Source organism: Populus trichocarpa, chromosome 15 (genome assembly GCF_000002775.5).
Source record: "Populus trichocarpa isolate Nisqually-1 chromosome 15, P.trichocarpa_v4.1, whole genome shotgun sequence".
Classification (NCBI taxonomy): Eukaryota; Viridiplantae; Streptophyta; class Magnoliopsida; order Malpighiales; family Salicaceae; genus Populus; species Populus trichocarpa.
The window spans coordinates 8,853,086-8,868,603 of NC_037299.2; the positions used below are offsets into that span (position 1 = coordinate 8,853,086).

At 29.2% G+C, this 15,518-nt stretch overlaps 1 protein-coding gene across 1 annotated transcript; it reads right to left on the bottom strand.

Annotated features, from left to right (window-relative positions):
- Window positions 1-10,026: 10,026 nt before the first annotated feature.
- LOC18105801 (transcription factor PRE6) lies at window positions 10,027-11,580 on the bottom strand. The gene is made up of 2 exons (XM_006374414.3): window positions 10,993-11,580; window positions 10,027-10,387 (listed from the first exon to the last, which is right to left on the bottom strand). Exons 1-2 carry the CDS (start codon window positions 11,116-11,118, stop codon window positions 10,238-10,240), a joined length of 276 nt encoding a protein of 91 aa, XP_006374476.1. The 5' UTR covers window positions 11,119-11,580; the 3' UTR covers window positions 10,027-10,237.
- Window positions 11,581-15,518: the final 3,938 nt, after the last annotated feature.

Here is a 15,518-nt window from a genome sequence, read left to right on the forward strand (position 1 = left end):
TTTTCATTATAAAAAATAAAAAGATTGTTAGCCTTATAGCTATGATAATGATTTAATTATATGTTTTGATGATAAAATAAACATTGAATATAATAAAACATTACACACACAGACACACATGTTTCTTATACTGTTGCAATGATATAGTAAAGTTTACAACATTTAAGAAAAAGGATTAACGAAGGTCAATAACAAAAAACTAGTAGAAATTATGATATTGACATTGTTGATCAAGAATTTGTAATAGAATTTTGGCCAAATAGCACTAGACTTATTTAGAACACCTTATAATACCTCCACAACCTAAACAAACCCAAATGAACAAAAAAAAACTAATAAAAGACCACAACACAAAAATGGGATAAAATCTAGACAGTAGCCAAAACGGTCTCATCATTTGTGGAAACGACAAGGTAGTAGCCAATATGGTCCAATCATTTTGAGAAATGGCTTGACTGTTTCTCAAAGCAATATAGCCATTTCTCAAAATGGCTAGTTCGTTTCTAGAAAATTTCTAGAAACTCGTGGGGTTGTTAAAAAATAGCCTGACCGACTCTAAAAAGGTCTAATCGATTTTTAAAATGGTTTGACCGATTATAAAATAGTCTAACCAATTCTACCAACGGGTAGAAAACTATGTCTAATGACTAGTTTATTTTCTAAACCTATAAATAGTCTTTTACTTTCTTAAAACAAGAGTGGAACCCCTAAGGTGAAAATCTACACATACTCCCTCTTAAAAACAACCTATAGCACCCTTATTTCACTTGTAATCATCCAAAAACTAGGTTAGGTGTGAATTGGAAAAATCCTCTTAAATAACTTAATTGTTTTTCCAATCAACTCTATTAAGAGAGTGTATTGTGGAAAGTGTAAGTGACACTCTAAACACTTTGGAAAGTCTTGCGAAGACAAATTTATGAGTGGTTTAATACTTGTTCTTCAACAAATATTGGTGAAATGTTTTATAGTCTTTAGCCCATAAAAAGATTAGGGATAATAGTTTGATCCTAAGCCCGCAAAAGAATTGGGTTTGATCTTGCACCTGCAAAAAGATCGTGTAACGGTTTGGTCTCACTCACTAAGAAGACTAGTGTGTGATAATGAAACTCTTGAACAAAAGTTTCAGAGAGGAGTAGGCTGTTTCCGAACCTTCATAAATCTTGATGCAATCTCTCTAAACTCTCACTCTTTAATTATCATATTTATATTGTTTATTGCTTCCGTATTTGGTTTAGTGTTTAGAATTGCATGTTATTAGGTAAAACATTTTTAATTTATAGTTTTTCCTTGCATACCTAATTCACCCCCTCTTAGGTGTTTGTGTTGCCTTAATTCTATAACAACAATCACTTGGAAGAATTTACTTAGAGACATGCCTTCAGCATGAATATCATACAAGATTAATTGAAGCTCTTCAACTCAGCATATCACAGTTCTTAAGTCGACTATCTTGAAATCCAAAAAGTTGTCTCCTATGAACTGTTTCATAACAAATTTTTAGCTTTGTGCCTTTTTTTTTCCTCAAAGCTTCCTACAGTGTTTTTGTATTTTTTTTAATTGAACTATATACATCATTTAATGTATTCTCTAATACATCCAAGATTAGTTCTTGCAAATAAAATCAATATAATTCAAAGCATTCATAGTTGCCATAATAATGGGATTAGATTCATTATTGGACAACTTTGATGTTTCTCTAATCAAGAACTTTACTAAGTTCAAAATTGTTATGTAGAATAGAATATTATGCTATCATAGCTTAAAAATTAATACAATAAACCTTTCAGGTTTCTTATCATGCACCGAAGTGGGTGATGGTAGAAACCTCATAACCGATATAATACTTGTTGAAGCAACATTAGTTGTAACAATTGTTTCTTAATTTGAAGTCATGATAAGTTCTATAAAGCAATGAGAAAAGTTTTATAAATAAAACATTTGGCTCGTCAAAAAATAAGTATGAAAGTGTTAGCCTCATGACTATAATAATAATTTAATTATATGTTTTGATGATAAAATAAACACTGGGTATAATAAAACATTGTGTTTGAAATATGCATATCACATTATTAATATCATAAAAAAGGATATGTTAATATGCCACACACACATACTTGTTTAGGACACCTTATAATACTCACACAACATAAACAAAACCAAAAGAACCAAAGAAAACCAAGAAAATACCAAAAACGTAAAAATGAGACAAAATCTGAACAATAGCCAAAACGGTCTCACCATTTTGGAAACGATAAGGTAGCCAAAATGGTCCAATCATTTTAAGAAATGGTCTAACAGCTTTTCAAACTGGTCTAGCTATCTCTCAAAACAGTTAGTCTATTTCTGGAAAATTTCTAAAAATTAATGGGGTTCTTCAAAAATAGTTTGACCAACTCTAAAAGGGTCTTACCGATTCTCAAAATGGTCTAACTGATTATGCCAACAAGCAAAAAACTATATCTAACAGCTAGTTTCTTTTCTAAGCCTATAAATAGCCTTTTACTTGCCCAAAACAAGAGTGGAACTCCTAAGATAAAAATCTAAGCATACCCCCTCTCAAAAACAATCTATAACACCCTTGTTTCATTTGTAATCATCCAAAAGTAAGGTTAGGTGTGAATTGTTAAAATCCTCCTAAAAAGCTTAATTGTTATTCCAATCAACTCTACTAAGAGAGTATATTATAGAAAGTGTAAGTAACACTTTAAAAACTTATAAAAGTATCCCAAAGATAAAGTTATGAGTGGTTTAATACTTCTGCTTCAACAAGTATTGGTGAAAAGTTTTATAATCTTTAGCCCATAAAAATATTAGGGATAACAGTTTGATTCTAAGCCTATAAAAGGATTGGGTTTGATCTTGTACCCGTAAAAATATTATGTAATGGTTTGGTCTCACCTGCTAAGAAGACTGATATGTGATAATGAAACTCTTGAATAGAAGTTCAAGGAGGAGTAGACGGTTCGCCGAACCTTTATAAATGTTGGTACAATCTCTCTAAACTCTTACTTTTTAATTATCGCATTTATATTGTTTATTGCTTCCGTATTTGGTTGAGTGTTTAGAATTGCATGTTATTAGGTAAAAAAAATTTAATTTAAAGTTTTACCTTGGATACTTAATTCACCCCTCTCTTTGATGTTTGTGTTGCCTTGATCCTGTAACAGTATAAAGTGCTAATATAAAGAAGAAACACAAAAGTTTAATAAATCAAAGTTTGATGAAATCTTATTACAACTACAAAAGGCTAAAATAATAAATTTATCCAACTAAGAAATATTAGAAAAGCAATAATTTATATTCTTTCAGTACTTTTTGACATACATGATATCATTATAATTTTGTATAAAAAATCAAATAAAATGCATGAACATACAAACAAGTTTGAAAAAAAAAATTATAAACTAAACAAACAAATTTTTTAAAAGTTTAGTTCAAAAAGATATATGAATATGCATAAATTCATACAAATTGTATGAATATAAACTATTATAAATTATTAGCTTTAAAATAAAGGTATCCAACAACCATCTAAAATTAAATGAGAAGACATAAAACAAGATATATAAACTAAACAATACTAATAAAGAATAAAGTCTTAAAAGTATTGTCTAAAAATTAAATGATTAGATAAGATAGCTTATTTTATCATTAAAAGAGCATACTTATTGAATTAGTTTTCCATGTTTAATCTATAAACATACAATATAAAATATCAATGCAATCTTGTAATTATAGCTAAAATCATATAAGGTTTCAAGTATGCATACTAAACATATATTTAAATTTACATAAGAGATTAAAACACTATCACAATATGCATACTAAACATATATAGAATTTATACATGAACAAAACTAGTTTATGATACTTACTTATTGAAGCACTTAAAAATTTATCAAGATGAAAAGTATTGTTGATAAGGATTAATAATTTATCTTTAAGGATTTATTACTCCTCACTTGATCGAAATATGATTTTTGCAATAAACCTTCTAAGATTCCAATAACATCTTCTTATTTAAATGTTCTTCTAAACAATATCCACGAATACAAAGAAATGGACTCAAGTATCTCTCTACAAAGTTTAAACCTATATTCTAGATTGAGAGGGGGAAAATAGCTTAAAATAAAGCTAAAACCATAGGAGAATATACCAGAAACTTAAGTAAGAAAGAGTTGTAAAATCTATGTAAACATATGTAAAAAAACTCTTCATTCAGCCTTATTTTTATAGTGGAATTTGTAACCAAAGTTGATATAGAATTAATTCTAGTAATTACCACAATTAATTCCCTCCATTATTATCTTTGATTACCTGACATAAAATTAAATTTAAATCTGATATTTTTTGTTTTAAATTTGATGTTTTTGAGTTAAAAAGTTGTCCAAAAATATTAAGGTTACTTAAAAAACTAATTAGACTTTGTTCATGAGCTTGGATACACTAATGTGATAGGAAAAAATAATTCTTTATAGGCCAATGAATTATAAAACCAAATCCCAGCCTAAAAAAGAAAGGGTCGGCAACACAAAAATAATTGATGGATTGTTCTTGGTAAGCCATGCAAATTAGGAATTGGTGGAGTTTTGAGGAACCACCTGGGGCATTTCATGTTTGTTTTTCATCTCCTACAAACATTAAAAGAACCGGAGGTTCTAGCTATTACAATAGCTTTAGAGCTAGATTAACAGCTCTAATGAGTTCTCCAAGCTAGTAGATTGGGCTGTGGAGTCTTATTCGTCTGATGCAATTCATTGGCTTCATAAAAATGATGCAATTCGTGCTTTAAGATGTTTTTAATCAGCTCCTCTTCCCTAGCTAACACTTTAAAATGAATTACCTTTTTGTCATGTGCTAAGGGAAAGTAACAGGGTAGCTGATACTTTAGACAAGCATAGCATCCAAAAGCGAGCAGAATTTTTGTACCTTTTCTCTCTCAAATATTGTAATTTCTAGGCACTATCTTGTTGCTTGTCTTTTTAGTTTATTTCTCTTGACTTTCATGTAATTCAATTATTACAATGTGTTTAACGAGAAAAACATGAAAGACTAGTCATGCGTCTTTGTTATGTGAGTTCTTAATTAGAGGCTCAGGCGTGAAAATAACCTATTTTAATATCTTTTGAACTTTTTGACTCTGTTTTAAATTGATTGGTCGATATTTTCTTTTTCTAATGATGATGAAGATAAGTATTCTTACAGGATATGTCAGGAAAATGGCTGGTTAAGAAGTTTGAAATATATATGAGCTTGAAGAAAGAAGGATTTATATTACATTAATCTGTGTTTTCACCTGCTAAAGAAGAGATCTAATTTTTTATTTTTATTTTTTTAGTTTAATATGGGTGTCTGGGCCAGCTTGTGTGCATCTCAACTAATCTCACGGGCCCTGAAATTAACGACCATGTAAGCCTTCAGTGGCCATCATATGAGCAACCACAGGGCTCGAATCTGAAAGTACAGAAGAAACAAATCTTTTGATCTTAAGTTTTTACCACTGGATCACCTCCTAGATAATTAAAGAGAAAGAGAGCGCCATCATTATAAGGGGACTGAAGAGATCTAATTTTGAATAAATGGTTGATTAGTGATATAAAGTGAACAATTAGTGAGTTTCGCACGTACCAAACAGACAAATCTCTTAGCCATCATTCTCAAGGAAACTACAGACATTTTGGTTATGAAAATTAGTGAGTTTTGCTACTAAGGCTCACGAAAAGGGTGTTTGATTTGACCTTAAAAGAACAATTGTGTATAAGCGACAACCCTAATGAGCTTTTTAATATTCTTTTATTCTGAAGGGCTGGATTGATGCCACGTGTTTGTAGAGCACGTGATTGAACTCTTTTAAAACTATCAAGAAATGTTAAGGTGACACTGAGTCAATAAGGAGCCTTTCTTCAAGCCTATCAAATCAAAATTTCCTAAATATTGCCAAAGGTCCCATATCACATATCCTTGACTTAGCTTTATAAGCAAAAGCCCCAATCAAGGTGTTTCGCTCGACACTGATCCACGTAGATGTTATTTAGAATAGGGATCTGTTAGATACACGAAAATTAGAGTTTAGAATAATATATAAATAACCAGGAGAGAGAATGCAAGGAAAGGACTCAATTGTTTGTTTGGTTGGTTTTACGTGGTATTATTATGTTTTTATTAATATATATTTATTATCAATAAAAACTTAATTTATTTTTAGTATTCATATAATATTAGATTAATAAATCTAATATTTGATTTATGAATATAGAACAAAGATAAAGTTCATGGAACAAAAATGTTTTACAAAAAAAATTATAAAGTTGTTATAGTTATGAGATTTATATTGCATCAAAGCATTCTTCCTAAAATGTTTCTGGTCGACGCTCTCTTAAATACTAGACATTAACAAAGGGGAAGTCATTGGATATAACATGAACTATATGAAGGTACTTGAGTGATCAAGAGAGAATTCATCACCGTAGACGAATTAGAAAAAATATTTCATTAATTCTCAAATATTATTGACTAGGAAATACTTGGCCAAGGTGGAATGAGATTTGAAAAGAGTTTCAAATCTTATTCAAACAACGACTATTAAATAGAGAACAAACATGATTTAACATGGCAGACATACTTCATGCTTTAATGTTAAATTAGAATATTATTGATGAAAGGATATTAATTATATTGAGAAATCAGTCACTAAAAGGTTAAGTTAAACCACTAATGACTTTTCTAATGTTTAGAATATCATGACACATTGTTAGACGATGCACCTGATCTTTAAATATAAATTAGTCAATTGTTGAATTGATAATAAATTAAAATTTTTAATTTATTTAATTATAATTATGAATTATATTTGGGCCAACATATTATAAACTTAATGAGTTACACACATTAAGAACTATTAGTAAGAAATTAAACTAGGATGTTTTAATAAGTATAGCTTGATTAAAATATATTTTAGAAATTAAGGACAAGAATATAATTAATATAGAGATTATATTTCTAAACCTAGAAAAATCAAGTAAGGATTTGATTGAGTTCATTTCTAAAATTGTCATGAATTAATATTTGGATATTATTCAATGGGCAAGTTGATATTTTACTAATTTATAGTGTTTTTCAAATTTTCATATAAATAGTAAGTTATACCTCTTATTTTTAATAAGTTGTGTGTAAGATAAAACAACTACATAAATCACAGAATAAAGAGGTAGCACTCTAGGCATAACAATTCCTCTCTTCTAAATAGGGATTTAGGAGATTTATTACTGGTGGTTCATGTGGATTACCATTGGAGGCTGGATAATTGAGCGACTTATGGTTTATGACAACTCAGTTTTTAAAGAATTATTCAAAACTGATGAATATAATATCTTCAGGTAATAAATCCCTAAATAACTCTAAATCTGTCTAATGGGATCCTAGGGACTCTCGAATAATTTTGTTGTATCATTTTCGTTGTGTGTATTATATTTGGAAACCCAATAGTGTGACCATGAACAAATTCCATACGTTTACAAGTATAAATAGCAAACTCGATCTCCAACTAATCAAGGTGTGAACTATTTAAAACAACCAACACTTTTCACATATATTTATCACTTGATGGCTAAACCCTGGGTCATTTTGGTGCACCTCACTCCCTTTGGTTCTTGCACCTCAATCCCTTTGGTTCTTGCAAGTTAGGGTTGCTGCAATTCAGTACATCTTAGATTTTGCAGGTCTAGGCTCTTTCATTTAAGCTTCTTATGCTTGCATAAACACAATATTTGACATGAAAACTTATGGTACTTGATAATTACACAGGAATTGTGTATATATAATGATGATGTTGTATGGTGTTTTGATTTTTTTGTTAGTGTATATGCTTTGTAGCCAATTAATTAGTTACACATGACATTGATATTGTTCATGTAAATATATTTATTTAATTAATTAAAGATAATTATCTTTAATATTTATCAAATATTTTATTAATGAATCTAAGGTAAAGATAAAGTTTTTAGAACAAAAATGTTTTGCAAGGAAAACTATGAAGTTGTTATAATTATGAGATTCCTATTGCATCAAAGTATTGTTCATAAATGTTTCTGGTCAATGCTCCATTAAGACTGAACATTTGTTATAGTTGTTGAAACTGATACATATTATGTTATTTCCTTTATAAAAGAAAGTGGTTGTTCTTATAAGTTGAGGTATGAGGGATACCTAGAACTAATATGGAGGTACTTATTGGATGACATGTACATTGAACTAACTCGCAAGAAAATTCTATATGGAGAGATCATTTGTGTCTATGAAAAGGCTAACATGATGATTGTGTAAATAATCCTTAGACTTGAGATTACTAAGTTATCTTATATAAAAAGTGTTATGTTTTGATCTTGCTATATGTTGTCCTAATAATCAAGAGTAACATATAGACAAATATTTGGTATAACATTAACTATATGAAGGTATTTAAGTAATCAAGAAAGGATTCATCACTCTAAGTGAATTAGAAAAAATATTTTATCTATTTTCAAATAGTATTGATTGTAAATCCTTGTGCAAGGTGGAATGAGATTTGAAAAGAGTTTCAAATCTTATTCAAAGAATCAATAACTATGGTGTTGAGAATAAACATGACTTGATATAGTAGACTCATTATATGCTATAATGTCTAAACCAGAACATTGTTGATGAAGAGATAATAATTATATTAATAAACTGGTCATTAAAAGGTTAAGTCAAACCACTCATGACTTTCCTAACATTTGAGAGATCATAATAGGTTGCTAGACATTGAACTTGATTTTCAAATATAAATCAATCAATTATTGAATTGATAATACATTACTTTGTTTAATTTATTTAATCATATTATAATTAGGTTTATGATTTATATTTAGGTCAACTTATTAAGGAGCCTAATAGGTCACACACATAAGAACTATTGGTCAAAAATTAAATGGGATGATTACTCAAGTGACTTGATTGTAAATAAATTTTAGAAATCAATGACTAAAATGTAATTATTACATGAAATTACAATTCTAGACTTAGAAACAATCATGTAAGAAATTTATTTGATAAATTTCTAAAATAACCTAAAATAATATAAGTGATATTATTTAAGGGACAAATTATTATTTTACCATTTATTGGGTTTTTAGGTTTCTCTATTAATAGAAAGTTATGCCTTTTATTTTTTGTGATGTGAGTATAGTACAGTACAAAAATATTTAAAACACAAAAAAAAGAGTTAATACTTAAAGATATACCAATTCCTTTCTTCTAAAAGTTGAAGAGATTTTTTACTAATAGTTCATATGAATTACCATTAAAAATAAAATATTTAAATAGTTTGTAATTTCATCTTGATACAACTATTCAAAGCCGACAAAAATATCTATGTCCCTTTCCTAATCTTTAGCCGACTTCATATGTATGTCCCTTTTGGCGTGTATCACATGTATGTCCCTTTCGGCGTTTCACAAGCCATGATGAACGCGTCCGTTTTGAAAATGTGATTTCCCATCTCAACAAAATTGCACCACCACCCTACGAACTTCCGTCTCTGATCATATAATACCTTGCATATTAGGGCAACAATATATTTTTCGCACTATAGTGAAAGATTAACCAAAATAACCTGCACGCACACACACCCATATATATGGGCTTGGCAAGCAGACAATAAAAAAAATGAACTTTCTTCAGTAATCTTAAGTGTGTTACTGTTGAATATAAAGCTTATTATAGTGACCCAATCTAGATCTAACCTTAATTCATTAAAAGTCAAAATTTGTAAGGATTCCAAGAACCGTCCACTGATCTCTCCCCTTATTTATTTATTTATTTTTTTCGTAAGAGGGGATTAATAATTAAGTCCATATATAGCCATGGTCTTCTACATGTAAGCACTAATTAGTAGATCCAGTTAAGCAAAGAACGTGCCATACGTTTGTTTTGATAAAACGATGGCAATGATTTGTTTTAATCAAAAGTGCCATGCATGCTGTTGTGCAGAGATTGATAAGCTCATTTGCCAGCAAATATTATTATTATTATTATTATTATTATATTCCTTGACATAGCTTTGCGAAAGGATTTTCTAGTCTCTGAAAAGCATTATTACGGATTGATTCTAGTGCTAAAATCTAGATATTAAAAGATAGAGAAAAACAAAGGAAGAGAGGGAAACAAGCACACGATCCTACTGCATAGGCTAACAAGTACTAATCCTTAACTAGCCCTATTGCATAAGCAAATTCCTAATTATCGCAGCTTGAGTAGTGTCAGTTGTCTCTAATAGCTCAGAAAGCCGCTCGCTAAGATCATCAACCTCTCTGTGCAAGCTTTTAATATAGTTGCATGTCTCCTGCAAGGCCTTGGCAGCTGAGACCTACGAAGAAAAACAAAATCCAATTTTAAGTTGAAATCTAGGAAATTAAGCACAAGCATACACAGAAGGTCTTAACATTAGTTAGAAAGTAGAGTGAACGTCATAGCTAGCATATACAGAAGATCTGTAAGCAGCTCAGTACTCCAAGAAATTGCAGTACTTGAATATCAGAAGTGTTACATGGAAGTTTATCCTTAAAGTTCATGTGTCTTTGTGGGTATTCCATGGATAAGTAGAGGAAGAAGTTAAAGCAAGCACATGCGCTAGAAACTCCACTCACGCTTATGTATCTTAAAGGAAAATGATGAATATATATATATATATGATGGAATCGATCAATCTTCAATAATTCTACCAATTATTAGAATTGTTTTTCGCTCGTAAACCATGCACATCCGATCCCTTTATTTTTTCTTGGTTTAATTTTTGTTTGAGACCAGACAAATTAATAGGAACGTCATCATCCAGCTCCTGGCTACAATTTGTAACAATCGTTTAGTGGTAAATATAGTATACGACGACTAGTTATAAAATAGACTTGATACATAGCTAGAGATAAGTAGAAAAGTGTTTTTTATATATTATTATGACTCCTACTATATTACCTTTTCAGAACGCCGATTTCGAGTCTCGGGAAGAAGTTGTTGCAACTTTGTAACAAGATCAAGGATCTGATCATCATTGATTCTTGAACTACCTGATTGCCTTGATCGCGACTTCCGGCTAGACATATCTTATTGAAATTTATATTAACTTGTAATTAAAACAAAGGCTAGCTAATTAAAGATATATAATTAAAGAAGAAATAATAGTAGTCTATATTATATATATATAGATTCAAGGTTAATATGACTAGGCACCAAGTAAAATGTATATATAGCTAGGCACCAAGTAACAGAAGGAATTTACTTGTGGGAAATTATTTATAGCTAGAAAAGGAGTGAAGAGACTCCTATTACTACTACAAGTTATGGAAACAAGCGAGGCACTGGAAGGAGAAAATTAAGAAAGAGAGAGGTAGCAAGAACAAGATCACAAGCAGTGGCGTCGGAGCTGGTGGAGAAAACAAATTAATACATGGGAGAGAGCAGTGGGCTAAGCTTGCATTTAAATAGGGGTTTCAGAGAGAGAGAGAGAGAGAGAGAGAAAGAATCAAGTCTGTAGAGATACGCCAAACTGTATTCCTTAGGGTGTGTTTTCAGGTCGGAGTTTGATCTCTACTCGAATCTCACACTCGGAGCCAGCGAGCACGTCAGTCCCTCTACCCAATACCATCTTATTTTATTAACTCCATAATTAACATTGTTTTTCTTCCGACCTGACTAGATTTATTATATATTATCATATAATGTATTAAATTCTTTTACTATAGCAAGACAGATACGAGAGGTGAACGTTTGAAAAAAAAAAGTCTCCATTAATATATAAATTAGTCTGAAAATATTTTTATCATCGAATAAAAAAAATGTTATGCACTCTATATTTATTAATTATTTTAATCAATAATTCATAATTATAGATCATCTTTAAAATTCAAGCTATGAAAGTATATTTTTTACTTTCTTTTTTCTTAAATAATAGGGAGTGAGGGCAGGGATAAGTCCTTCAACAAATTCTTATTAAATACTATAAGTTCAAGTTAATATTTGCAGAGAATTTGTATAAATTATAAGTTCAAGTTGATCAATAGTTCAAAGAATATTTGAAGCTAGTTAGTTTTTTTTTAATCAAATTATTTAAGAAGTTGTTCTGAATTTGCAATATCTCAATAGAGCAATAGTTCACGTAATTGTTTTTATTTTCTTAATATATTTTATTATTAAATATCAAACGTAGCCAGCTCATTCTCCTAATATCACTTATTATTAGAGAAAATATAAATTATATCCTGAGATTTTACTTAACAGCTTAAGTTATTGAGTTGAGATGATTCTTTGACATGGTATCATAGCTTTGATGACCAAGCGGTCACGAGTTCGTATCTCACCATTCTTATTTATTTGAAAAACATTAAACACAAGCTAATGTGGGTTTGTGCAAGTTTCAAGCTCAAATAATTTTCACTTGAAGGGGTGTGTTAGATAAAAATATAAATCATATTTTGGGACTTTACCTAACAACTTAAGTTATTGAGATGAGATGATTCTTTGATACTTATAAACCACATCTAATCAAAAGTAGAACCTTGGAGTAGTAATTTAAGATGATTGTTAGTTAAAATATCCCAAAAGAAATTAAAAATAAATTATTCCATGCTTATAAAAATCAAAAGAAAAATAAATGGTTGAAACTTAAAAGGTTAAGTAGGACTTAAAGCATATTTAATTCTTGATTCAGTAAGATAGGTCATCAAGTACCAAATTTGTGATTAAAGCTATGTCAACTATATATTATTTTTCTTTCCTTTTTTTTAATTGGGAATCCTTTCTTTTCTAAACATGATTATATGGTTGTTATCACAATCAATTACATACGATTCTTAAAGCCGTGGTTGATTAGGGGGTATGCTCATCAACCATGTTTAATTTATTTTTGATGAGTCAAATAATTTCTAGAATAATTTTTTTTCTTTCATATGATAGAAATAACCACAATTAAAAACTAAATTCCGAGCCGAGATAAATAGTAGCCTCGTAAACAAATGAAATATAAGGAATCCTACTTGATTTTAACAAGCTAGAAAGATAATGCAACAAAACTAAACTAGAAGAAAAAATGATAGAAGAAAGGCAAATTGCATAAATAAAATGTGTATATGGAGCTAATCATCATTTATAGTAACTGGATGACCTTAATATATTGTTACAAAGATGAAATCCTATGAAAACCACATTTCCTAACTCTATATAAACTGCCCATAGCAGATCAAGAGCTCACAACATAAATCCTAATACAATTCATATTTTTATTAGCACGTCTCTTTCCTAATAGACATATGATTCCAACCTAACTTGTAATTTATGCCAGTGTAATCTATTATAAACTCTTATTCATAGCAGAGCTTGGTTTTTCTAGTCAATAACGTGAAACCTTTTCTTTATGGTCAATTACCGTATTCTCATTAATCATGTCTTTTAGCTCTCTTAGATGATTATGACATTTGATTTTTTATGTCGATTGTTTCCTATCTTCCCCCAATCGATTTGGATTCAACTTGGACCTAGTCTATTTACTATTTACAATCAATTTTATCCTTATTTTTCTTATTTAGTAGTGAATAATTACTATTTTTATATAGTCAACACATGGATGTTTGTATTTAGCTTAAATAATCTCTTATATATTCCTATTAAAGTGTTTCCTAGTAGAAGATACCCTAGTACTTGCCCTTCAAGTTTCTGCATGGGAGATCAATTATACATTAACTTATTCTAAATTTGATTAAGTTAATCTATCATGGCATGCATAGTTTTATTAAATATCATAATATTATTAGGGTGAATCATGTTTGTTATGTTTTTTTATCTCTAACAAGATGTTCTTATAATAGTATTGAATAATTTTGTTTTATAATAAAAGCATAATCCTTCAAAAGGAGGCATTAGTGGCTTATTGAAATTTAGATATAGTGATTATGATTATTTGACTACACAATCAAGTACTTGAAATGAGTATGGGTGAGGTTGGGCTAAAGGTGTCACCGCGTTCTCTATAAACTGCTTAAGGTAATAATATTTGGAATGATAATAGAGGTATAAACTATATAGGAGGTCTATGACTCCTTCCATATGAAATGTTTTATTGCTAAGAAGATTTAGATGATGAAGAATTATCACATTGTTTGTCTAATTGAGATTGCTCAATTAGCCTCCTAGTCTAAAATTGACTATCAAATTCCTCATGACCATGTAATAGGCATTTTTTAATTACTCTTACTAATTGTTCATTAGTCATCATGATGACATTTTTACTCATTTGTTTTTTAAATGAAATGATTATGAAATTGTTATTATTTTAACAAATAGATAGCACCAATTTGTTGGCATTCATTAAAGTTTAAAATAAACTTGGTTATTTGTTTTTAGTTTATATCGTCTTTTATCTATTGGACGATCATAACTTCTAATTTCTTTGATTAATCATTTTTTATTTTTCTGAATCTTTTTAAAACCATATTGATTTTACCGTTTAAAATAAACTTTTTAGCCTATTTTTTCCTGTTTTATTGTAAGCAATTACTGTTTTTATTTTATCTACTGGTAAATATATTTATCTTTTTTTTAGTGTAAACATTTATAAAGAACCGAGAAGCATTTCGTTTTGCACAAACCAACCAGTCCCATCGTAAATGCCTCAACTTATATCAACAAAACGCAATAATTAAAATCATAAAATAGAGCTCAAATCACAAGCCACCAATGAATTAGTAAAATAAATAGACGAATTAATAGCTCTAGCTTTTCAACAGTAATTTCTACTACTATGATTAACGAGCCCTCACTGTTTGAGAAACAGCCAAATTAATGAGGGGATAGGAGTAATTAAAGGTTGACTGGTCAAAAGTGCAAAGCAAGCTAAGCCAGCACACCATGTTCTTGCCCAGATCACAGGCACACCACCACACGTGGTGTCTCGGATCCCAAGCGCTACGCCAACCCGGTTACGCGGTATAGATATATTTATTTTTTAACTGTAACCACAATATTCTATACATGTATTTTTTCCTACTTTAATATTTTATTGTATTTAAAGTTTGTGGTATTATATGGTTTACCTCAAAAAGGGTATCCAGTGATATCACAGTTCTTTATAATATTTTTTAAAAATTTAAATATTTTTTTAGATTATTTTTTATATATTTTTAAATTGTTTTAATGTGCTATTATTAAAAATATATTTTTAAATATATATATATATTATTTTGATATATTTTCGAGCAAAAAATACTTTAAAAACAACCGTTACTATACTAAAATTACCTAATTATTTTATAATTTGTAACGAAGTTGTTGGAATTAAATTACAGTTAAAGATATACATTAGATTTAAATTTTTTATTAAAAATAAATAAAATTCTTGAAAATGTAAATTATTTCATTGATTAAATGAAGTTTTTAAAATAATTTAACTAAAAAAATAGAAGGAAAATTAAAACATTATATAGGTTTGGTTTTAAGAAAATAGAAATAAT

Coding starts and splice junctions, on each gene's coding strand:
- LOC18105801 (XM_006374414.3), bottom strand. CDS start 11,118: ATGTCTAGCCGGAAGTCGCGATCAAGGCAATCAGGTAGTTCAAGAATC. Junction 10,388..10,992: donor GAAATCGGCGTTCTGAAAAG/GTAATATAGTAG, acceptor TTTTCTTCGTAG/GTCTCAGCTGCCAAGGCCTT.